The following is a 24935-nucleotide window of genomic DNA, read 5'->3' as shown; positions in this document are numbered from 1 at the left end:
GGTCTGCACAATTGTTTACATGCATGAGAATCCAAACAGCTTCAGTGAAGTCCAGACCAGTGAGCCACTCTTCTCTCAATTGCATGTAGAATCTAGAGACAAGAAATGATGGGCAACTTTGCAGAAAAAACCTACAATGACCCTCGAAAAGCATCCACCGGCAAAGTCAAACAGTTTCTGCAAACAAACTTATGTTGCTTCTCTCCTGGTTGCTTTCATGACCCAATGTGTTTTTATTATTAATATGCTCCGAGTGCAGGCAATCCAAGAGATTATTTGAAGTCTGTCCTAAATGACGCTGTGGAAGACCCCAGGCACTGTGAAACACGGTAGTACTTCATATCAGCAGTAAAGTGCCGTCAGTGAGGAAAAGACCAATTGCTTGTTACTGTGGGACTCTTCTTTTCTTTCCAGGGCTCATGAAATGGGTTTTCCCTGACTGAGTCAAGTCTCCACAATCAGATGTGCGGAGGGGGGCACTTGTCTTTAAAAAAAAAAAAAATGTTAAAAAAATAAAGTAGGTTTGGGAAAGTCATTTGAAAAGTAGAAATTCAGTAATGTAGTGTCTTTTATAAATTTGGTTGTGATGAAATGTTACACGATGGCTGCAGGAGATCAAGGATGAGTGAGGGATCAAAAAATCTATAGCAACCAGACGGTGTTTATACAGAATATCAAGGCAGGTCAAATGATCGACTCAGCTGCTCCTTTTCATCCAGAGGTTGCCACAGTAAGTCAATGAAACCTGCAGCGTATTCTCACAGACGTGATTAGTATTTAAATAGGACGCCTGCCACCTGGGAACAGTTGTAAGTAATCTCACAGTAAATGTCTGACTACATATTTTTACTGTGATAGTTGATTTTCTCTTATCTTTGACCTCTACCATCCGTTTTGTACGAGACATTATTATTATTATTATTATTATTATTACTCTTCCATTCCTATCGGTATCCCGCCCAGCTCTGCTCGGGCCCTAAATAAACTCAAATCTGGTTCCCATTAGTGCAGAAAGCAGATCTGAGCGGTGGTTGAGGGAACTGCATGAAGAGGAGGAGGAAGAAAGGGAAGAAAAGGAGGAGGAGGAGGAGGAGGAGTGAGGAAGTTCTCCAAAACTTTTTTTTTTTTTTTCCCCCTGAAAGAACTCTGGAGAAGCTCCGTTACGTTTTCAGAAGAAGGGAAGTGGACTTTTACGGGAGAAAACTGTACAATTGTCGGGGGCAAAAGAAGAAGAAAAGAAGAAGAAGTGTTCACAGTGCGTCCCGTTGTGCTCGTGCGCTCCGCTCACATGAGACGCGTGGAGACGGAGCAGCGCGCGCGTCGCTCCCGCACACACTGAGAGCAAAGAGCACTTCTCCGGGGCGATGAGATGTGAGTGAGCTATGCCTTGTGGAAATGGACAGACTCTATCCAAGCGAAAACATGGCGTCTGCGTCCCGAGGTTTAGCGTCCTGTCCGGTGTGCTGGTGCTGCTGTGCTGCCTGGAGGCTCGGGGCTCCGGGCCGCCGGAGGACGGCGGCGGCTCGGGCTCCGGCTCGGGCTCCAGCCTGTGCGGCCCGTGTCCCGTTAACTGCAGCTGCGCGCTGGCGGGGCCGCAGCCGTCCTGTGTAGTCAACTGCTCCGGCTCCGGGCTGGACAGGGCCCCCGCGGCCGCGGACATCCCGCTGGCCACCGCTGTGCTGTGAGTAAAGAGCCAGTCAACGCTGACGTTTTCTTTTGCTTTTTCCACATTAACCCACGCTGGAAATGCTGCTTACCGCTCCAGGAATAGATTAAAACAAACAAACAAACACAAACTAATAAACGTTGGGGCATGCAAGTCTGCTTTGTCTTTCTCTATCTCTCTCTCTCTTTTAATTTCCTGAGCAAATTAATCGACCTTATAAGCCAGATGATGGTTGTTGTCCAGTTGGTTATTCCGCCGCCCACCAGTCTCACCTCCATCACATGTTTGTATTTACATCCCTTTTGTTTGTAACCCCATCATTTGCACGCCCGCCTTATTTAACGTTTCCTGCCGTTGCCACTATGAGTGGAGCGGAAGGATCTTTTGATGAAATCACTTGGACCGGTTGATTTTTTCAGCTGAAATGAAACACTTTTGGCCAAACCATGAAAACCTTGTTTCCCAATCGTGCTTCTCTTTTCATAATCTGATCATCTCTACGTGTTGGAATTTATTTCAAACATACGCATCGGTAGAATATATCACTTTTAAGTCTGGAAAATGTTTTGATCACATTTTCCAACCACAAAACGTGTTAATTTACTTGAGTACAAGTGGCAGCATCATGCATAGAGCACTATGGTATTAGTGCTGATTGGATTAAGGTATTTCAGGAATAACCTGAGGGTGATGGAAATGAGTTCTGAAAATAAATTGGATTAAAGTATTATGCATCAAAATGGCATGAAAGACTCCTGCCTCCTGCCTCCTGCAAGATGACGTGTGACATACCTTCTCGTCCCCATGTTTCTGGTGGCCAGTGCTCCTCTGGAAGGCCACAGTGCCACTATGTGACTGCGTGTTGGTGTTTTAGCTTGAGAATCTACGTTTTTTTAGTTTGAACGTGTACGGTCACCAGAAACACGAACCTGGTGTTTGCGGTGCAGATCAGTCTTCAGCCTCTGGTGCAGCTGCAGCGAGAACATTCTGTTCTGCGCCGACGGAAGCCATATGTTATTCATTATTTATTTCAACCGAAACTACCTTCTGTATTTAACGCGACTCTTTCGCCATATATACCAGCCATATAATCAATGCACACTATTTTTGGGGCTTTGCTTACTTCAGCGACTCTGCTAAGAAAAAAGAAAAGGAAAAAGCCTACAAATGTCATTGAGATGAAGTTTTACAAGCGAACAGAGACGTCGGCTTGAGTTAAAGTTGGCTGGTGTGTTGACCATAGTTATTGTTGAGGAGGATGTCTAAAGCCAGCAGGTTGCCTTAATTTCCCCCGACATTCAGGGGTAGTGCAAAACAAGGAGAACCTTTTTATGTGCCGCATTAATTAGAGACAGATCCTGCCTGAGAATCTGTCTCTAATGAACTCGTATGTTTACATGTCACGTCAGCCTCTCGGTGTTGTAATCGTCTCCATACAGTGGTAATTGCTCTCTGGATAAACCCCCTATAGTCCTTCTGTACCAGAAGAGCAGCGCGTTGACTGACTCGCTGCCAACATTACTGTACTTACTCTATCACACGTGTGTCCTTGCTCCACAGGTGGAAGCGACCGGGGGAAAAAAGAGTTGAAATCAGACATTTTCTCTCAATTTACACTGATTACACAGCTGGGAGAAACACACAGGCTTTGTTTGCCATCTACACACTATACTTGTTATATCTCATGAATCCCTCCTTATTAATGATATGGAACAACATGAGTTCGACAGGCTACAATGAAATGATTGCCAAATGCATGAACAGCATTGCATTGGATTTCAATTATTTTAAACTCGCTATTATCTGAACAGTCGTTCCACATCCAGGTCCACCATGCAGCTATTTATAGCCGTCATTGATCTGTTGAGACTTTATTCCGACATGTGTCACCAGTAAGTGCTAGTCTGTTGTGTTTCCGCTCTCTAAATCCAGGCCAGGTTCTTGTGGGCACTTGTGCGTGTGCGTGTGCGTGTGCGCGTGCGTGTGCGTGTGCGTGCATTTAAAACCCCCAGAAGACGTAAACAAACTGTGGTTCCAACTTTGATTTATTGTTGTCTAACTGGTCACAGAGCAGGACTGTCATTGAAACATCAACTAAGGGGCTTGCTGTAAATGACTTACAGACCATAGCGGGCCAAAAGTGGTTCTAGTCCTGTCGGCTTCAGTACGATAACATCCATATATACATAAATCCAGAATTAAGGCATTTTGTAGCGCTCGACATCAGATGCCCAGACGGACGGAGCCTCAAGGCCTTCGGACTCTGCGTTCAGCGGCTGTGTTGAGATTGGAAGCAAACAAGAAACGGTTGCAGTTGACATCCCGAGGTCTTTTTAACATCCTAACAGATTGTAATTGTGCCGTTTTCTCAATATCAACATTAGTGGTGCTTCCTGCGGCCGTCCTCGCTCTGGGTGGAAAAACGCTCTTGTCTTCTTTGTAGTCGGTGTATTGAGTCAATCAGTGGCAGACTAGTTGCCAAATGCTCGTGCAGATATGTGCTCTGCACGTCTTTTGAACTTCCATGTGTCCCGTGTATTGGATTGAGCATTTGGCATCTCGAGGTATCAAGCAGTTGCTCTGATAAACCTTCCACCATTACTCTTATTCGATTCTAATATCAACGATAGAGCACCAGGTTCCTCCGCTGTCCGTAAGCTTGCATCAGGTTGACAGAAATATGGTTGTAATGAACGCAGAGCACTGAATGAGTCCGTATGCGTACGTAACGTAGAGAAGGAGTCTTTAGGGCCACGCAGGGGTTAAAACCAACCCTGGGAGACTGTGGGTGAAGTCAGGGTACATCTGAGAGAGGGACAGACTCACACACACACGTATGGGCAACCTTAGCCACAAGTGACATTCCCACTGAAGGGCCATGCATGCAAATGAAGAACACGCCAGTTCCCCACCGCGGCGTCCCCCCAAACCAAACCTGGGAATCCTCATCATGAGGCCAGAGAGCCAACAACGGCGAAAAACAAAGCGGTCTCACCGCTTCAAATCAGCGAGGTTGTTTATTTCACTCCACATTACCGTTTCCACCTTTTAATGCGCTTGTGACAGAATCTGCCAAACCCTAAAATATCTATGGCTCTGTGAGGCGACATCGTGTCGTCTGTCACCTTGACTTAACTTTCAGAGAGCAGTCGCATCTTTATTCCTTCAGAATGAAGGAAGGAGCTCACTGTTGAAATGTTTACATGATTTGTATAGTTCATTGCAGTGCCAAACTATTACGAACACATGGTGCAGATTGCTCCTCACGTCTGCTTTTCTTTTGAATAATAAGAGACACATGTTGATTTAAAGCTGCTTTGTTTTAAATCATAGTCGTTCATCGCCACAGTAACAAGGATATGTCCCTTGTAGCTACGATTCAATTTCAACTCCCGTCGAATACCAATATCCTTCTCCCTATCTGGCCCCTGATCTCAAGACTCTTGACACACCCTTAGTTAAATAAGAGAAATGGGAAAAAAAAAAAAACATCCAGTGGCAAGGAAGTATTTTAACACACTGCAGTCGGAGAGAAGCATTCCCTTTACACACCAGTCCATCTGCTCCAACCCACACACATAATAAAATGTCTTAACACTTCATGTGGCGAGTTTTCTGCAGCCCTTGAAAGTCACTGCTGGGAAACGTTGTGGAACGAAACTCTGCTTTTTGAAAGTGCCTTTGTTTAGCATGCAGATGGCACAGTAGTCCTGGGACAGCAGACGGAGGAAAGGGGGAGTCACAAATACAGTTAAACGGCTGTCGGTCCGTTCTAAAGCCGAGAGGTCGGCGCAGTGCGTTTGTTTAGCACAACGTGATTTCTCGTTAAAAAATCATGGCCAGCTTGATGATAGGTTTGTGAAATCGATTATCGACAACAAGCTCACGGAGAGAGTGAACCACAAGGTATTGAAGCTGCTACCTTATCCATTGCCTCTGCTTAGTGGTGCATTGAGATAGATAGATAGATAGATAGATAACTTTATTCATCCCCGAAGGGAAATTGTTTTGTTGCAGCAATCTGGTACCTAGGAATGTTATAAAATACAATAGAATAGAATATAAAAGTAAAAAATTTAAATATAAAAATACCTGGGTAGGACATAAATTTAGTAAAACACAGAACGGAACATGGGCACTTAGAAATAACTATGAGTAATTATATTGAGGCTCTGGCGGAGGTAGACGAGTTAAAAAGTCTTATTGCCGTGGGGAGGAACGACTTCCTGTAACGTTCCTTCGAGCAGCGGGGTTGGATCAGTCTATTGCTGAAGCTGCTCTTCAGATCAGGGTGAGAATCGCAAAGATACCAGAACGATATATATATATATATATATATATATATATATATATATATATATATATATGAAGTATAGTCTTCATGTGAAGCCTGCGCAACACCGTGACTCATGGTTTAATTTTAGATTCTCACTTCATTTGTCACAGTATTTATCATTGACGCATATGGTAACTGTGTCTGAATGAACATATAAATTACATATCACATATAAACACCCTACTTTGATTTTAAAGGTATTGTGCGCCCTTGCATGTATTTGATGCCATGCGAGAAGCACCTCCCATTTCATTATGTCACTTAGTATAATGACAAATCAAGCTGTCCGTCTATCTAACTCGCACCACGCTGGTGGGAAATGCGACGTGATGCCTGATCTGTTCGATGGGTTAGTCAACCCACTGCACATTATTTCTGCAACAAAATGACAAGTTCAGAGACTCCCAACGCAACGAAATGTTTGCTGTTCACTGTCGTTTGCTGTTGTGTAAACAACTCTCTCGATCCCCAAGAGGAGAAAACCAATGGGATCGATAACCGATCCTCATCCATACTGCGTGATGAGAGTTAAACGTGCAATGTGTGATCATGTGACGCTTGTGGGCCTGTCCTCTTTCGCTTGTTTGGCCCAGTTTTAATCAGGCGTAACTTCACCCCGTTTGTTTCTGTTTCTTTCATCACTTGTGCACTTGCAGTTTGTTGGCTTTCTTGTTTTTGGTTATTTTTCCTTCGTTTTTTTGTGCTTTTGATGTCTGGATACTCACCAACATTTACCACTTTTGTGGGTTTTTTTTTAAAAAGAGAAATAAAATGCATAGTGGAAAACCTATAGTTTATAGCAGCTCGGTGAGTAATTTGATTGGATTATGAATCAATTTGCGATATATCTTGAAGCTGTAATAATCATATAGGAAAACATAAGAGTAATTTAATTTAAAGAAGCGATGTAGATCAGCTGCTATGATGCAAAGGTGCTTCAACATTGTTGGGGTGTGTGTGTGTGTGTGTGTGTGTGTGTGTGTACTGACTCTCAGTACTCGGTTTGCTTTGAATGTCAACACACCGTGGTACTATCGGTCTGGCTGAGGAGGATTTTTTTGTGGCGTTACTATGGCAGCACACACACACACACACACACACACACACACACACACACACACACACACACACACACACACACACACACACACACACACACACACACACACACACACACACTCTACAGGAATGGTGATGTGCTTTTATTTGCTGAGGGGAGTTTTGGCTTTTGGGTCTCGAGGCTTCACAACAGCTGTTTAACAGGCTGAACTCCATGTAAAATCTTCTCACTGTGCTGCTCATGCACCCGTCTGTCTTCTCCTTGTCCTCCTCCACGAGTAGTCATCATCCACACACACACACACACACACACACACACACACACACACACACACACACACACACACACACACACACACACACACACACACACACACACACACAGAGTAATGAAGTAGGGAAGGGAAGACAGAACGTAGCGGCCGTATGCAGAGCAGAATCTGTTATGTTGCCATAGCAAAAGTAAGTGACGTTACTCGGGGAAGTGCGGACATTCCTGCAGGTCATAAATGAGAGCGAGGCAGGAAAAAGGGAATACGAGGCCGCTCCGAGCGTCTTCTCCAATGTGTGTGTGTGTGTGTGTGTGTGTGTGTGTGTTTTCCACGCACACGGTGCTGTGTTGACTATTAACTCTGCGAGGTTGTTAGACATACCATGTAAGTTTGGCCAAAAAGAAGAAAATCTTCCCTCGGAAAGCTTGTGTGATGTTGGGTGATGCAACATGGCTCCGACTGACGTTATCCACTCTCTTTGAAAGTTTTCATTAAAGTCGTGTCAGTTGGTCTTTTCTCCACCCCGTAAATCCAACATAAATACACTGCTTTGACATGCTGCCAGCTGTGCTAATGCACATGTGGGCATCGTTTGAATGGCTTTATTCCTGCAGAGCTTCGCTCGCGTGTGGCATTGAAAGGTGGAAAAGTTTCAAAAGGAATTGTATATACCGAGTTCTATATTTTACTTTTGCTCTGAACCCATGAATTATTTTTGAATCATGCATGAACATTGATAGGAGGGTGTTTAGTGGAGCGTTCAGCTGAAGCTGGATCAGTCAACCTGTCGGGGGGGAAAGATGGGAGCTGGAGCTCTGGCGTAAACTACACTTTATGTTTATTATGAGACACGTGGAGTTATTTTTGCTTCATTCTGAATTAAAATGATCTATAGTGGCGTGACATATTTGACTTAATCTGTGAGGAACTCCGATCACATAACAAATGGATTGGTATTTATTTTCTACTAAGACTGCACAAGTCGAATCTAAATTCAACAAAACTGTTTATACGACTCGAGATGAAGCCGCCGAAGGATTTACAGTAAACAACAAGTGGTTGCTTTGTGTTCGTACTGCAGCATCTGTTTGCAGGAGAATTGCTTCCTCCGGGTATGGGCTTGATTACTGTCTATCGTCAGAGCTTCAGTTTCCTCCAGGTTTCCTTCGCTGCGGCTATTTGCGAAGCGATATCTCGTCGCACAGGAGCTGTGCACGTCTTGCATCTCTTCTGCTGCAACACGCCGGGGCGCGTTGAGGGACGCCTCATTGGACGTCCTTCATGTTGACCATCATTAGTCAGGTGTGTTCAAGAAAGGAGACAATAAAAAAAAGACTCGCAATCTTTTTCCAGTTGAACTCATCATCTGAATATATATATATTTACAATATAGGCTATATAAGGTGTTCTATTCAACTGTATATAATTAATATAACAAATGAAACTGCCATTCATATATTTTTGGAACTGTGGCATTAATACGTTATGTAATGTATTTAACATGTACATAAGAGTCTACGGTTTGTTTGCTTATTTCTTGGGTTGTGAATACTGTATTTTCTTTCGTACATCTTTCCGTTCCCTGAGGGCTTTATCCGTGTGCAATGTGGTGCTGTAGTGTTTGAATTTTCCCTTGTGTCTAAAACACTCATGTGTCTTTAATGTGGCTGTGTGTGGCGCTGATCCCAGCCGACTGAGGGAGAAGGCAGACGTGACAGACGCGATAGACGGCGTGAGGGAACTGGAGAATGTGCAGAAAAGCTCTGTGTGGACAGGGAGAACATCCTTCATCCTTAAACAAATTATACTGTGGCCCAATCACGCCATGTTTGGCAGCATTTAACCTTCGTTAAATTGCTAATCTGTCCAACGCACTGGAGAAACCACACAATTGTTATTATACGCAAGTCGACAAGTGGGAATTCATGAAGACTTTCTCGTCAGTAGACGGCTGAGACCACGCTTTTTAAATGTCAATCTTTTTTTTTAACATCAACAATTTAGTTTTTGAAGGGAAATTCGACTGTGTAGTAGCGCTGAGGTCGGAAGCAGTCGCTGCTGTCGGCACATAAATATCACAAGGTGTGTGTGTGTGTGTCCCTGCGAGGTGGACCTGGAATCATCTGCTGCAATTAGAAGTTCCACTTCCTCCCTCTGAAGTCTCCTCCGACCAATTATGTTTGGCCGTGACATTCTGCCTGGCGGAGGGAGAAGCAGACGGTCCGGCATACAGCAGGCTGTCTGAGGGGGAAACACACCAGCCGCCGTTGGTCCCACTGACGACTGACCATGCAGGTCACGTCTGCTTTATCGGGTCCCAACGAGCGCGTCCCTCTGGCCACTCAGGACCAGATCGCTCAGCCCGGGCTCCGGAGAAAAAGTATTTCCTCCAAATTGGATTGATTTCCACACATTGCGTGCGACTCTTATCTCCGGCCAGGAAACGTGTCGTTGGCATCAGTTCCCCCCCGCCTGCTGCACTCCTTGCCGTCCTGACGTTCACAGCGCTTTGCTCCAACATCTCAGTCGGAGTTTGCTTTGGCTGTGGTCGCCTCTTGGCTGGCTTTCTGATGCAGTTGCGATGGGGACACCCCTCCGCTCGCCGTTTGACCCCCCCCCCCCCCCCGGAACATTCTGGGCTGCAGCTTTGTTGTTCAGCTTTGCTTTCCTACACATTGGTAAACAGCTGCCGCGTTCACACAGAAATTCAAATTCTTTCTAGTGAGGAGCTCTAGATTGCCACGGGGGCGTAGCACCGATCTCTCCTTAAAAACAGCTTGTGGAGACAATTTATTCCTCCACCATCGTTAATGAGAGACTGATTCATCACTGAGGAACTCACATGGCATTCACATGCTTTGTAAAGGACTTAATGTTCGATAAATGGTGTTTCTTATGGTTTAGTACTCAAACGGTGGGTAGCTTGCTTCAGGTAGAAGCAGCTTTGGTTTTCTCTTGGACAAAGTATTTAATGAAACCGGTTACTGGTATTTTTTTGGTGTCATCATTGCTTTTAATATAACCACTCCTTCACAGTTTGTAAATTGTTTTGACTGTTTTTTCGGTGACTAATTAAACTCACTTTCAGATTCCATCAGTAAAGTTTCCACCACAACAAAAAGGTGTCTGACCTTTCCTCTTCCACACCTTCCTGTACCCTTTGTGCAGTTTAATTGGACTTCAATCCTCACAGAATTTCTACAGTCGTCAGGTCCGGGCTGGAGAAAATTGGACTTGTGTCAAACGAGCGCACTTCTGGAGAAGCTGCTTGTTTTTTTTTTTTAAAGTTTAATTTGCGTTGGTTTGTGATCCGAGTTGGACTTTGGGATTTTTGTTCATCACTCCCGTGGTTTCTCATTTAACTTACAACAGCGTGATCCAGACTTCTGCTGGTAGTCGTGTGTCTGCACTGCAGGTTCATTTTCTATTGTCTAAAGCCGTACACTTCTAAACTGCTCTGATAATAACAGTGCGCATAAACAATGTTTAACCTTTTCTGTGACCTCAGCTCATTTGTTTTTTTTCCCCCTTATTGTAATTTACTTCCATCCAGGTTGTCATAGAGGATAATAGAAGTCACTTACCTTTGACATTTATTTCCAGCTCCTGATGAGGAAACGGATTTTTCAGAGTGAATTCAGGCTTTCTGTGCAGAGTTTGCATATTCCCACTGTACATGTGTGGACATTTGTTTGAGTTTACTTGTTGACTGAAAACGTTGCAGTGGTCAGAGTTAACATCTGACCACTGCATGTACGTAATGTAATTAAGTCACTCAGGGATGCAGTTACTATTATTTTAATGCTAATCGTGGCTGACGTTTAGTTACAGCACAGATAAGCACAAACAGGTTTTAAATAATAAGAACTGCTTCATATAATGGGAAATAGATGATTATTTGATTGATGTTTTGGCAAAAACTAATCAAGCAATTAAAACATAGTTGATGTTACGGATCAAAAGAAAAACAAAACCTTGATTGCCTCAGGTCAATTTATTGTGCTGCGACTGAGTGAAAATGGAAAACACATGAGAGAAACAGTCAGGACATGACTGTTGATGTGTGCACAATGTTTGCAGAGTTACCGATGCTTGTGCTCGTGTCCTTTTTTTTTTTTTTTTTGAGAGCGAGAGAAAGAGAGAGGAATTTTCACAAGCGCCTAATGTTTGTTTAGTCTGCTGACTTTTGATGCCGTTAGTCCGGAAGATTATCTCAGAAAAACACTGTACTGCATGAGCGCTATGGCAATCAGGGTCTTTGTGGCCAAAATTGACATTTTTACCCAACCTTGTTGAAAATCCACGACATGCAAATCAAAGCCTTCTGTTTTCCTGCTTATTTAACGACGCGATTCAAACTTGTAGCGAAAAGTTACTTTACTTTCACTTTTTCAAGCAACGCAGGATTTAAAGTCATGGTAGAAGAGTGCTAACCCAGACGATGGTAGGATTGTCTGGGACCCCCTGGGGTGTGGGCGGAGTGGAGAGGTGGAGGATGATGGAGAGACTCCTTTACCGGGATGAAGAGTGAGGAGTGAGAGGATGAAGAGTGAGGAGTGAGAGGATGAAGAGTGAGGCTGACGCAGTCATAATGAGGAAAGTGTGAACCGAGCAGCCATGTTTAATTATGAATCCAATCATTCTGACATTGTGGGAAAGTGATAGCGAACATAGCGCCGCAGAAATGTGCACATTTGCTTGCTGGTTAATGTCGACTGGACATGAATGGAGAGATGAACTTTTCTGGACCTTTGCATAAATTCAATTTAAATTTCTTGTGACTAGAGGTTAATTTCACGGTGGATGTCAGTCGCAAGGTTGCAGCTTCACTGCGTCCCGTCTCCTCGATGTCCACGTGTGAAGGTGTCCTTCAGCAAGACACTCAACTCCAAATTAGCCCCCCATGGATGGATTTGAGTGTCTTGCATGTGAACGGGGGGACGTAAAGTGCTTTGAGCACCACTGAAGATGTTGGAAAAAGTGCAATATAAGTTAAATCCATGCAGAATTTATCTGCAAGAGTTGATTTTTTTTTTGTTGATGCAGCTGAATGTTTGCTTATATTAACATGTACCCTGGTTAATTTATCAGTTGTTTATGCGGTGGGCTTTATTTTTTCTTTGCTAACTATTATAACGCAGTTTTTAACTCCTCCTTACGTGTTTTCTAGATTTCTGCATGTTTTGCAAACAGTCAAATTCCCTTTAGTCGTCTTGTAACCTTGAAAATATGACTGGAATTGATCTTTAGAGAAAATGAACATTTCTGTTCTACTTTTTCTTTTTTACTCTTCAAACAGTAAAAAAAAAACCTCCATCCTGGAAGGTGTGGCTGCATCCTGTTTACTGTGAGTTTTCTAGAGTGGGGTAATTAAACACGGGCTTGACGGTAATTAAAATTTTAAATGGTAATATAGTTGATTATTGAGCTGGAATAATTTCATCCCTAATTTCATGCACGTAAACCTGAGACTGATTGAAGCGAGGAGAGCAGAGACGTCGTCGAGGGCAAATGAAGGAAGTCGGTTGGTGTTTTTGCACCTGATGCTGGTTGCCATGTTTGCTGGTCGTCATCCAGGCAGGCAGCTCCTGCTGTCAGGGTCATTACTCAGTTAAAAAAAAAAAAAAAAAAGAAGAAGAAAGTATTGAACTGTGTAGTGACGGACTGTGTTTTTATACCGTTTTATTCCCTTGTTTCTCTTTTGCTTGTTGCATCAGTTCTGCTTCAAACAACTCCCTTTATTGTAGCCCAATGTTTAACAAAAGCAATCATTTTTAACGATCGAAATAAGCAAATGTTGTTATCAGCGTTGCACAGATCAATCTCAACCACTGATTATGATCCTTCATCTTCTGTAACACTTTTCATACAGCGATAAAATATATGTACAGCTAAAACAAGCAGCAGTACATAAACTACAATGTATAATATCAGTTGCTGCTAAAAGTGAAAATAATAGAAGGTTAAGAGGAAAATAATGTAGCATTGTCCCAGTATGGGTGTTAGTGCAGTGCATGCTTGTTTATTACCGCTGTGACTTGCTTGGAAGAGGGAAGCAGCCTTTTCTTCGAGTTTCTTCTGCTTGGCTGGGCTGTCGCTCACCCGGGGGACAAATCGTCAGCTCAACTGGTTTGTGTGCTCATAAAGCTTCAGGACACTCCGTTTCATGAAAGAAAATGCTATATGCATACGCTGGAAATGGGAAATGGGATTGCTCTGATGAGTAACGTGTGCGACTCGGCCTCTTCTGGTTTGACAGGCTTTGGTTTTCGGAGCATTTCTACATTGAGCGAGTCCTGTATGATGACTCTCGCCTGTTTCTAAAGAGTTTGAATGTTTTATAAGCTTGTATGGACAAAAACAAGTATTAAACTAACCTACATGTGTTATTAATTTACTATTTTTAAATTTTTTCAAAGCACCATCAATACTGCGTTCCACTGACACATAACAATTCATATTGTGACTCGCTGAGACACTCGTCTTGTTACGTAGACGTGAGACTGGTTCCCTCACATGAGAGAGATGCAGCATGATCACAAATTCTCATGGCCTGGGCCTTGGAAATAATGGTATTGCTCGCTCACATTACAACTCCCCAGCTAAAAATGTCATCTGATTAAATTGTTAAAGTCCATCCTGCATGGTAATTTGACTTCTGTTAGAAACATATGATCTGATGACATTACAAAGAAGCCCCTCGCTGCGTCACACCGCCTGTCAAGGCTATAAAGAACCAGCCAGTTTATTTAAGGATATGTTAGACTTTGCTCTTGTATCTTTTTTCCCATTAATGAAGCTTCAATGTCTATTTTGGCACAGAAGACTTCCCCCAAACCTAAAAGCAGCAACATTTCCCATTGTAATACCCGACATTATCTTCTGCTTTAGCCAGCTTTTAATGTGGAAGGGCGGGGAATATGTCTTAATGCTATGTCGATATTTCAGCTCGGCCTGTGTTGTGATTACCTCTGTGGTTTCAGTCGGAGCAGTTTTCCGGCCCGGCTACAACGCTCAGATGATCAAGACGTTGCTGCACATGACAGTTTATTTGGCGTAAGATCAGGTTTAAATCGACATGGCCGTGTGTTGATCAGCGTCCAAAATGAAACCAGACAAGTAAAAATGTATTTTCCCAAATTTCCTGGGAGCTTCACCAGTTTTTATTAGTCCTGATACTGATATTACTGTTTTGTATGCAGAGATATAATAAGTTATAGCTGGGGCAGTTATCCAAACTGACTGACTTTCACAGCACATTTTCAGTGCTTCAGCAGAGGGGAAGGTTCGTCTTCACCCTCTCACACAGTCACACAGTGACAAGGCGCTCAGCCCGTCGCTTTAGGGCAAATTTCAGCGTTTTGATGAAGGACGTGCATACAAGAGGAGCTGTGGGTCAAACCTGCATCCTTGCAACTGAAAAGACAAGCGGCTCGACACACTGCGGCTCGGCCACGTCGCCCTCATCTACAGTTAGCTGGGATTGGCTCCGAAAGACCCTGAAACACATAAAGCAGTTGAGAAGGACGGATGAGTGGACAATTCTATTCACTATTATCAGAAAGAAAAAAAAACCAGAAATACAAGATATTGAAGCTTGTCCCTCCACTGAAAGGCCTGCAAGTAATTACAGACGCTGAGACGGGACAGTGTTGCTACTGAGTGCAAATCACAAGACAACACGTGAACTCCTGCAGTGTTTCATTAGTCCATCTTTACGTGTACGGTATTTTTCTTCTTCAGAGAGACATTCGGTAAATTCATTGCAATTACGCTTCACTGAGACTAAACCCTCATGACTGGATTTATTTTGATTTCATGGTCATAACATTGTAAAAAAAAAAAAAAGAAATTACCCCAATGACTTCAGTGTTCATGGTCAGGCTTTTTTTTTTTTTTTTTTTGGATATTACCACTTGTTTCTGACAGTTCAGAGAAGCTCGTGTCACAGATGTGAACCTTGTTATTATTATGATGGTTTTACTGAGAAAGTCACGTTCGTGGAGTCACACGGCTCGGCTCCTCCGCTTTCTGGAAGTTTCTCGGTGTCATAAACAGCAGCTACGTCCACATTGTTCAAAACCCCTCAAGTGAGAGACCCACAAAGGTTAATTTACCAGAAAAAAAAGGGGGGGGTGTTGAGTGAGTTTTGTTTTCGTGCACGCACTGACATCATGTCAAACGTATGAGTCCACCATATTTTTGAGCGAGTGCATTAAAAAGCGGCGCGCAGCTGGACGCCACTCAACCCAGGCAGCGGCAGCTGGGAAAATGGACAGAGTGTTCTAGAGAGGAGAGGAAAAGAGAGGAGGGCCCAGACTGTGTAGGCAAACTGTCGGACTTTTTAGACTAAACCTCTTCAGTCAACACCTCATCCCCCCCCCCCCCCTCATTTCACGCTCTCCTCTTGCAGTGGGGAAAGTACCCGGCGTTCCCCCGAGACGTCTCCCGGCTCCTCGCTCCCGGTCGAGTCGCGAGTCGGACGGATGAGTCAAACGTAGGCCCGCAGTGGTTCTCAACACCTGGCCCGTGTCACTCGGTCCCACACCTTCACACCTCCTCCCCTTCAGACCCGCCTCTTCGTTTTTAAAGCGCTCCTTCACGTTGGTCACACGCCACGCTCCGTTTGGGCCTTCAAATGTGGGCAAAGCGACGTCGGAGGAGAAACGCTAAAGCTGCAGCGACGTTTAGATTTCATTTTACGATTAGAAGACGCTAAATCGGAAACTTTGTTTAGCTGTAAGACGCGACGTCGACACTGAAATCTGTATTCAGTTACGTTTATGAGAAGACAAATTCAGGATTCATTTGAATACGTTTCTTCGATTTGCTGCGCGGTACTAAAATAAGATGTTACTTTAAATGCTTTTTCTGCTACGTTATTGTTTTACAACGAATCTCAAGTTGTGACACAAGAACCAACTTTTAGTTTAAAAGCCTTAACTGTTAAAAAGAAGGAAATGAAAGCCTTTTTTTGTGTGAAATCTAACCGTAAACACTGAGCACCTTTGTGTCAGTTTCCTCTCTGGATACGGGGCTGATTTTAAATCAATCCACATTGAAGATGGAAAGATTTTCCGGGCTCTGCTTTCCGCCATGTTTACATTCGACCCAAAACAAGCGCGTGTTTTCTTCTGCGCCTGCGTGGCCGCCGCCGCCGCCGCTCCTCGAGACGTCCTGTGACTTGGACACCTTTTAAAACTCAAGGACAATAGTTGTCGCCTCCAGAAATGTTTCTGTGATTCACTGTTTCATCCCCGAGCATGACGGGGTTACGGCAGTTTGTGCCCGGCAGGATGAAACAATGGTGGGCTTTGAGTTCGAAACCTCAGTGGCTGCCTTTGGCTGAGCAGCTCACTCAGTGACAGACACTCGGGGTTTATTTTCTGGTCTGGGCCCGTCACCAAAAGGAGGAGGGACGGCGGGAGAAGTAGGTGGGGGAGGAAGGGCGCAGCAGACTGAGGGGATGAAAGCGACCACAGAGGAGTCTGTGTTTAGTGGGTTAGTGGAGCGTAGACCTTCGCTGGTCAGGTCTGGGACCACTTCGCCACTGCGCTGCGACAGATACCGATCAGCGCTGCCATCGGACCCCCGCCACAGTTTACGTCGTCCGACTCGCGGCATTTCCCCCCACCTGAATTTAGCTAAGATACAATCAAAGACACGCTGGGCTCCTGAGGCGGCTCTCGTCGTCTTTTTCATTTCACCCGTTCCTCCGCTTTGCTGCAGATTTATCCTTTCCTGTATTTAGATTGTCTCCAGAGCTCATGCCCACTCCTCCTGTGTTGTTCCCTCTGCCAGAGTGTGTGTGTGTGTGTGTGTGTGTGTGTGTGTGTGTGTGTGTGTGTGTGTGTGTGTGTGTGTGTGTGTGTGTGTGTGTGTGTGTGTGTGTGTGTGTGTGTGTGTGTGTGTGTGTGTGTGTGTGTGTCCGTTCTCCAGCTCAGAATAAGTGGCACCAGACAGGCCGTATAAGGAGTTGTTAGATCATTGGCCACACTGTCAGTAAAACAGAACCATATGTGTTCGTATTCGCTGGTGCACATGCCTGTACCTCGTGTGTGTGTGTGTGTGTGGTTGCAAGTGAAAACATGTGTGTCCAGAGGTAGCAGAGAGAACGGGAGTCTGTTGCTAATAGACATGGTGAAGGTCACATTATATGGTCATATTAAACACATATACACACACAATATCTATATGTAATCTACTTTTCTCTGTGTAATATTCAACACACACACACACACACACACACACACACACACACACACACACACACACACACACACACACACACACACATTGAGCTCTGACATTGATTTTGAAATCATTACATAAGTGAGGTGTCAGTCTAATGTGTGAATGATCGCGAGCGGGTGGAGTGTTTTTAGCTGCCCTGTCTCATCCTCTGATGGGTTTAACAGAATCTCTCTCTCTCTCGCTCGCTCGCTCTCTCTCTCTCTCTCTCTCTGTCTCTCTCGCTCTCTCTCTCAGCTCTCAGGCTCCATCTTTCTTACACAGCTTGTCTGGAATGTACAGATGTTTCCTTTTGGGAGACGCTGGTCTGTTCACACACACACACACACACACACACACACACACACACACACACACACACACACACACACACACACACACACACACACACACACACGCACACACACACACACACACACACACAGTGTGCACAGAGAGTGCAGTCCCATATATTCCCTGCTTCAGATTGTCTTGTCAGTGTCATTTGAGAATAATCTCTCTCTCTCTCTCTCTCGCTCTCTCTCTCTCTCTCTCTCTCTCTCTCTCTCCCTCCCCCTTGTTTCTTGGTTTTTCTTTTCCGCCGTCTCTCTCTTGTTTCATCTTTCCCGTGTGCAGCGGGGGAGTTGCTACAGAGACACTCATGGTGGACTGAAGCCACTTAAGTGAGCTGGCCCGCTCACCTCCCCGGTTTAACCAGTCCAATTGTCTCTCTCCCTTAGTAATTACTTGCTGTTTCTCACTTCTTGAAACTCCGGCACAGAGATTATAACATGCAAATCTTCAGTCACGCTGGGTCTTTTTACAGATCTCGTTTGCAGTTTGTCATGTACAGCCTGTTTCTTTATCCTCATTAACTCACCCTTACACCTATAAGAAGCTCCATCCTGTAAAATGTCAGATAATATGGGCTTTTTTTCTTTCTTTCTTTTTTTTTTTAATAAGGGCACGGTCCAATTTTCTTTTTTAACTCAATGTTAAACATTTCATATCAAATCCTTAGAGCTTTATATATAGGCTATTATTTGTTGAATTAATATATATATATAAATAGTGGTATGATGGTGTCAACGTTGGGAGGAAAGGGTAAGGGGGAGATCAGACAGCCTGTGTCGGTAGGTTAAATGCAGCTCGTCTGAAGCATATTGCACAGATTATATTCATACAAGCGGCTTACATTTCCATTATTATTCTCCGGAAGAACTCTTTGACCTTCCTTAACATCCGTGGCGCACGTCCGGGTTCATTCCTCACTGTTCGGTCTAAAATGAATCCCAGAGAGTCTTAAACCTCCAAATGAAGCCACTGATCACATTAGTAGGCGCCACACTCGTCGTCATTCTCAGAGAAAGTCTCGAGCTGAAAGGCAGCCGCTTCATTATGAGAAAGCTTTCCTTGAATTCAGACGGCTTTAAACACTGTCAAGCATATTTTATGAATCCTCGTTTTACTTTCTATGAAAGCGAGAAGCTGTCTAGAAGGAAATATTTTTAGCTTAATGCCTTCACTGGAGTTACTTCAGACGGGTATTGATTTTATTATATTTCTTTTTAAACAGTTCAGTTGTAAATCTAAGAGAGTTTTTAAGTTTGTCCACATTTGGATTTTATTTTCACGCGCGAGCTAAGCAGCTTCACAGATGTTGTGCCCTTTTTATTTATTATATTTCCAGTTTTTTTCAGTCCGGTTTAGGAAAGTTTCCCATTTCCAGCTGGAATTCATTTAAATTAGTGGACGTCTGTTTTCTGGATTGCATGAACTAAAGACAATAGAGAAAATATTGAAACACAAAAGTCATTTTTGTCATGAACGGACCAATATGACCTTAAAAAGCCTGACTTTTAAATCTGCATAAGAGACCGTACCAGTCTTGGGAACAGTGACTCAGTGAACAGTCATCGTAACACCAGGGAACCTCTTCAAACTCCATAACCGTGGAGTTGCTCTTGTCATTTTTATGAACAGCTTCTGACTAAGAAACACGCAAGTTCAAGGAATATTTATTGAGGCCATTATACTTTTGGTGTTTTTATATTTTTATATTACTTTCTACGAGCGCCCATCTAAAAAAAAACAAAAGAACATTTGTGTCAGGAAGCGGCGGGATGCTGTGTGGCGCCTGGTTCAGAGAAAACATTCATGTCCTCATAGCTTATGAAGTGATACTTCATCAGTTACCAGTTCAAACAGGCAGTAATGCAAACGAACTAATCAGCCAATCACAACGCAGAACCTCGATGCGTTCAGACAAGAAAGATGAATTTTAGTGACTCTTAAGGGCGGCAAAATGGCAATTTTGTGGACAGAAATGCCTCGTTGCACCCAGAGGTCAGAGGAAAATGTACAGGCTGGGTTGAGATGGTAGAAATCATTCGTTACAACGAAGCAGTGCAGAAGACCAGACCAGGTCGGAAAAAATAAAACATTTTTGATCAATTTTCATGCATCGAGCATTCATGCACTGTGTGTCAACACATTTGGCCGGTCAGATATTCTTACCATCTCCGACTGTATTACCTGCGACTTTTGTCATTTGCCCATATCCAATTTATTCAAATAATTTTGAGAGAATTTGGTGGCCGCTGGTATTATGAAAGCAACTGGATTTGTAACAGTTGGCTTTTTACTTGCAACGCAACAACAGAAAATTCAGTGTGACTTTTTATTTTTCCTTTTTTGGCACATTTATGTGTGAATCACTTCTTATTCTTATTGTAACTGAGACTTCAAATGAATAAGAATTGATGCAAAGAGAAAAGACAAAACACATCGATGTAAGTAAACAGAGTGAAGTATATGTGATGTTGGAATAACCTCTGTGTGCACGTTATGCCAGCTGGGTTTGGTCTCTTTTGTGGACATTACAGATTGCGTGTGTCTGCAGGGACGGTGATTGAAGTCATGCATGTGCTTTTACAGCACGTGTGCTGTGCAGTTACATTTTATTCATGTTTAATCGTGTGAGCATTTCATCTCTTGCAGCCGTCAAGCTGTCTGCATCAAATTGCAAAACCCCTAAAATCCTGCTGTGTTTGCATGCTGTCATCTTGCTCTCCCGTATGTATAGTAAATGTGGATGTTTGTTTTTTTGTTTTTTTTCCCCTCCACAGCGATCTTTCCAAGAACCACATCTCCTCCCTCGAAGCCAGCTTGCTTGAGCGTCTCACTGGTCTCCAGGAGCTGTAAGTGTACACATCATCATGTTAGGCGTGTACATGTTCTCGTGCCGCTTTACTTAACCCAGGCTAATATTTATGGCTACATCAGTAAGTCTGATGACTGAATATGATGATCAGCTCGGCAAATATATGTATTTGCTTTAGGTATCTTCAAGGCAACAAGATTAACGTCCTCCCGAGAGGAGTCTTCTGCTGCGGGCCGCTCTCAATCCTGTGAGTACGTCGTGGAGGGAAAATGTGGCGCGAGCAATCCTAAAGTGGAGAGGAGATGACAATGTGGAAGATGAAAAGGGAGTCAGACTTGGTGTGTTCTGGATTTAAGTAGGCAGAAATCTCAGGAGCAAGCTCCCTACAAAAAAGAAAGGAAAGACACACGCACACACACACACACACACACACACACACTAATCACAGTACGATTAAGTTCAATTACAGCTTACTGCTCCAGGCTCCCACTACCTCCCTCTCTCCATCTGTCGACCGACTTCCCCCCTCCTTCCTCCATCCATTACCTTACTTCTTCCACCCATTCAATGGGCGTTTAAGCACATGTTTGTGTGTGTGTGTGTGTGTGTGTGTGTGTGTGCGTGTGTGTGTGTGTGTGTGTGAGATGAGAGAGCACTATGATGGTTTCCATCAGTTCTTTCCAAAACCGCCACACAACGGCCCCATTATGTAGCCTGCCTGGACAGAGAACGGAGGGAGGGAGCAGAAGGAAAAGGGAGAAGTGTGGAAAGAGTGCCGATGGACGGCGACGGTGGAAAAAAGAAACATCAAAAGTCTGACTTTCTTGTTTCGGGTCGAGGTTATATTTCAATTAATTGTTCCTTTACAGATGCGGATTTTATTTTATCTGAGTTATCCAGGTTGTTTGGTGTGTGGAGAGAATGATGAACACTTTGATTCATGGAGAATTGGATAATTGTGTAGAAAAAGCTATTTTACATGCAAAGATCACGCCATCGCTTTAGTATTCAGGTAGCTTCCATGAGTTAGTCTACCAGAAAAAAGTTCAAGGATATCTTTGGTTGTATTTTCTTTTTTCTCATGTCGGCATTTCTTTTTCTTCAGTGACGTAAGCAACAACCTGATCACCACCATAGAAGAGCGGATATGCGACAACCTGTGTAATTTAACTCAAATGTAAGTCCCAACTATTCATTCTTCTGGTCTGCCTGCCTCTAAAATGTCTATTTCTCTTACACCTGGTTCATCTGTTTGGCTTGTGGGAAGAATCTGCAAACTTCACGCAGAAAAGGTCAAACTGACCACGACGGATCAACTCGGATCAGCATTGAGAATATCGATAGATGAAGACCATCTCATTATATCCAACCGGTCAGTAGCCAGAGGACCTTTTAGCTCTTGAAATGGAGAAATGAAAGGCGTAAGAGTCTGAGTAGCTTTGACAGGGACTGAATTGTGACGAGCACAACACCAGGTCAGACTGTCTCCACACGGGGAGGGTGTCCTCAGTCTGCAGTGGGCAGTACCGACCAAGATTGGTTCAAAATTGAGCAACCGGTGAACCAACAAAATGATGTTGGCATTAAAGAAGGACCCGTGATGGATCTGAACGAGGGGCTGCTCTCGGAGGAATCACAGAAGTGTCTCGGTGATGATCCCGAAGGCTCAGCATAATTTAAACCCCTTGATTGATAGATAATCCAACAGCAGATCCAAGAGGTCACCACTGCACTCCTCAACAGTTATTTACAGATGCATACAAGTATCAAACTGAAAGTGCAGGATATCAGTGTCACGGAATAATATTGAAGCTAGAATTCAGAGGAGAATAGTCCAAATTATTCACAGAGAAAAATAAAAAAATTAGAAACATGTTCCTTCCTCTGCGTACTCTGTAATTGAGCAAAACCAAATTACAGAATCGCTAATATAATAAGCCTGAAAGACCGTGGCACAAGCTACGTAATATAATTGTTTTTTTTTGTCTCGTTCTTTACAGCTCTTATTTCTTTCCTTCTGTTGTTTTCTTTCTGCCGGGCAATCCCCTCAGTGTTCAGTTATCCTGTTTTTTTATCATTCTTTTTTTACCTTCCGTTGTCCCTTTGCAGGGTTTCAGTATATCATAACACAAAAGCAACGGCATAAATAGTAATATTTATATTAACATATTGTGTGACTCCGATCGCTTGAAAGATTCTGTCACAGAATCTCCTCTGAAAAAAAACCTGCAGGATGATTTTAAACACGTTAACCTCTGAGCCTGGGTTCCTTCCTGCAGTCGCTTCTGCTCGCTCATTTGGATTTGTTGGGTTACTCTTTGTAAAAAGCACCTCGTATTGACCGTGTGGTATTTCATTCTATTTAAATAAAGTTGAATTGAATCATATTAAAGAACCACACTCTAGACATTATTTGGCCGTGTGATCGGGCGAGTCGGAGAGTCTGGAGAGGAGTTCATGTGCGCCATTGATCAGGCTGATGATCAATACTGGATGCTCGTCTCCTCTGGGCCCGGAGGGAGGCCCCGAGGCAGCACTGCATTAATAACACGCATCATTCTGTCCTTGAAACCACTGCATGGGAAACTTCCCGAGGCCCTCGACGGCGCTGGCTGTGCAAACCCACAGATACAAGTTGAAGCAAGCCAAGAAGAAGCCACGATCTGAAAACACCCGGGGGGGGACCTAAGCTCCTTTAGTATTGACTGACTGGAAATTTAAAACCACTCTGTGGTGCGACGAACCAAAATCTGCACCTTTTTCAGTAGCATGGAGGTTGTGTTCTGTAGACTGCGGAGGACGGGAACCATCTGTCCGGTTATCAGCACAGTGTTTGAATGCCTGCCCTTCCGATAGCATGAGGCTGCGTTAGGGCGTATGCTGTGAACAGCTTTGCACGTATTATTAATCAAAAAGGACATCGGGGTCTTGCAACATCTGCTCCCATCCAGACGATGTCTCTTCCAGCGAAAAGGCCTGACATGTACGATGAGCGAGTTTTTAGCCCAGGCTCTGCATCCGTCCGGGGCAGCGTGGTGGAATCGTCTGCCTGCAGAAAACATCGACGTGTCAGAAAACATCATTTCCAAGAGAAAAGGCTCGTCATCAACACCGGCTTCACGTTTCTACGAAGAAGCTCCAGCAGGCTCCACCTTCTGATTGTCCGTGTTTTCACGCCAACCGCCACTCACCCTTTTTGTCTTCCAGTGATCTGAGCGGAAACCCGTTTGAATGTGACTGTAAACTGTTTCGGCTGGTCAGCCAGCTCCAGAAAAAAGGGGTGAGGGTGCGGCGCCCACATGCCATGCTCTGCAGCCAGCCCCCGAAGCTCCGCCAAGAGCCCCTGCTCAACGTCAGCCTGCTCACCTGCGGTACGACTGCAAGCACATGCAATACAAACACAAGTCACAGGTCACAGCAGAAAAGGCTTTTTTTTTTTAAAGTGCTTTCTTTAAAAGTCACTCAAGATAGACAGGCTTGAATAAGAAAAGTTTTTTTAAAGGTCACTTCTTTGTCCATTTATATAAGAATCCCAAATCCAAGGACACAAGTGGTGCTAGAGCAGTTTTGTTGTTCTGACAGCCGGTGCAGACCTCTATGGAAGAAGTCAATTCAGTCGTTTTCTGTTGTTGTTATTCACAATGCAGTGAAGTCGATACGCGACAACACAGCAATTTAACCATCCATACCTAAACCTCGACTCCAAAGTGATCAAACGTCCAGCAGAACCAAATTGACCAAGAAGGTTAAAAAAAATAAGAACGAGAAGGACAATACTGAGAAGAAGAAATGATAAACGGTACACAGGTCTGGGGGGGGGGGGGGGGGGGGCAGCACAGAGAGATAATGGACATAAATCTTATGAATCATCCCTCGTCTTCAGGTCCAAACTACGCGGGTTGTCTTGAGGACAGCAGCAGTGGAGGAGGAGGACGAAGTGAGCTCGTCATCTTCTCGTCCTCCACTCCTGGAAACTTCACCCGCGAGCAGTGCAACAGCGTGTGTTTCGGCGGCGCGTCGCATCTCTACGGCGGTCTGGGGGAGCGGCACGAGTGTCTCTGCAGCACCAACTCCGAACCCAACCTGATCAGTGAAGCTCAGTGCTCGACCGCCTGCACCGACCCCGACGTCATGCAGGTAATCACTGCCGTGCTGTGGCTCCTTAGTCAAACTGCCTTAGTCGATTCATAACCTGTGAAGATCATTTCG

General features: G+C 44.1%; 1 protein-coding gene across 1 annotated transcript in view; it reads left to right on the top strand.

The window, feature by feature from the left end:
* Positions 1-1160: 1160 nt before the first annotated feature.
* pkd1a (polycystic kidney disease 1a) overlaps positions 1161-24935 on the top strand; it is a 75424-nt gene continuing 51649 nt past the window's right edge. Inside the window, exons 1-6 of the mRNA XM_080520335.1 lie at positions 1161-1681; positions 20692-20763; positions 20905-20973; positions 21832-21903; positions 23934-24097; positions 24610-24863. Coding sequence (XP_080376461.1) covers positions 1383-1681; positions 20692-20763; positions 20905-20973; positions 21832-21903; positions 23934-24097; positions 24610-24863 — 930 coding nt within the window. The 5' untranslated portion in view covers positions 1161-1382. The remainder of the gene's footprint in view (positions 1682-20691; positions 20764-20904; positions 20974-21831; positions 21904-23933; positions 24098-24609; positions 24864-24935) is intronic.

The sequence above is a fragment of the Blennius ocellaris genome, assembly GCF_963422515.1.
Source record: "Blennius ocellaris genome assembly, chromosome: 3".
NCBI classification, from domain to species: Eukaryota; Metazoa; Chordata; class Actinopteri; order Blenniiformes; family Blenniidae; genus Blennius; species Blennius ocellaris.
Note: the sequence above shows the minus strand (reverse complement) of the source record. Positions and strands in the feature narration are given on the sequence as shown.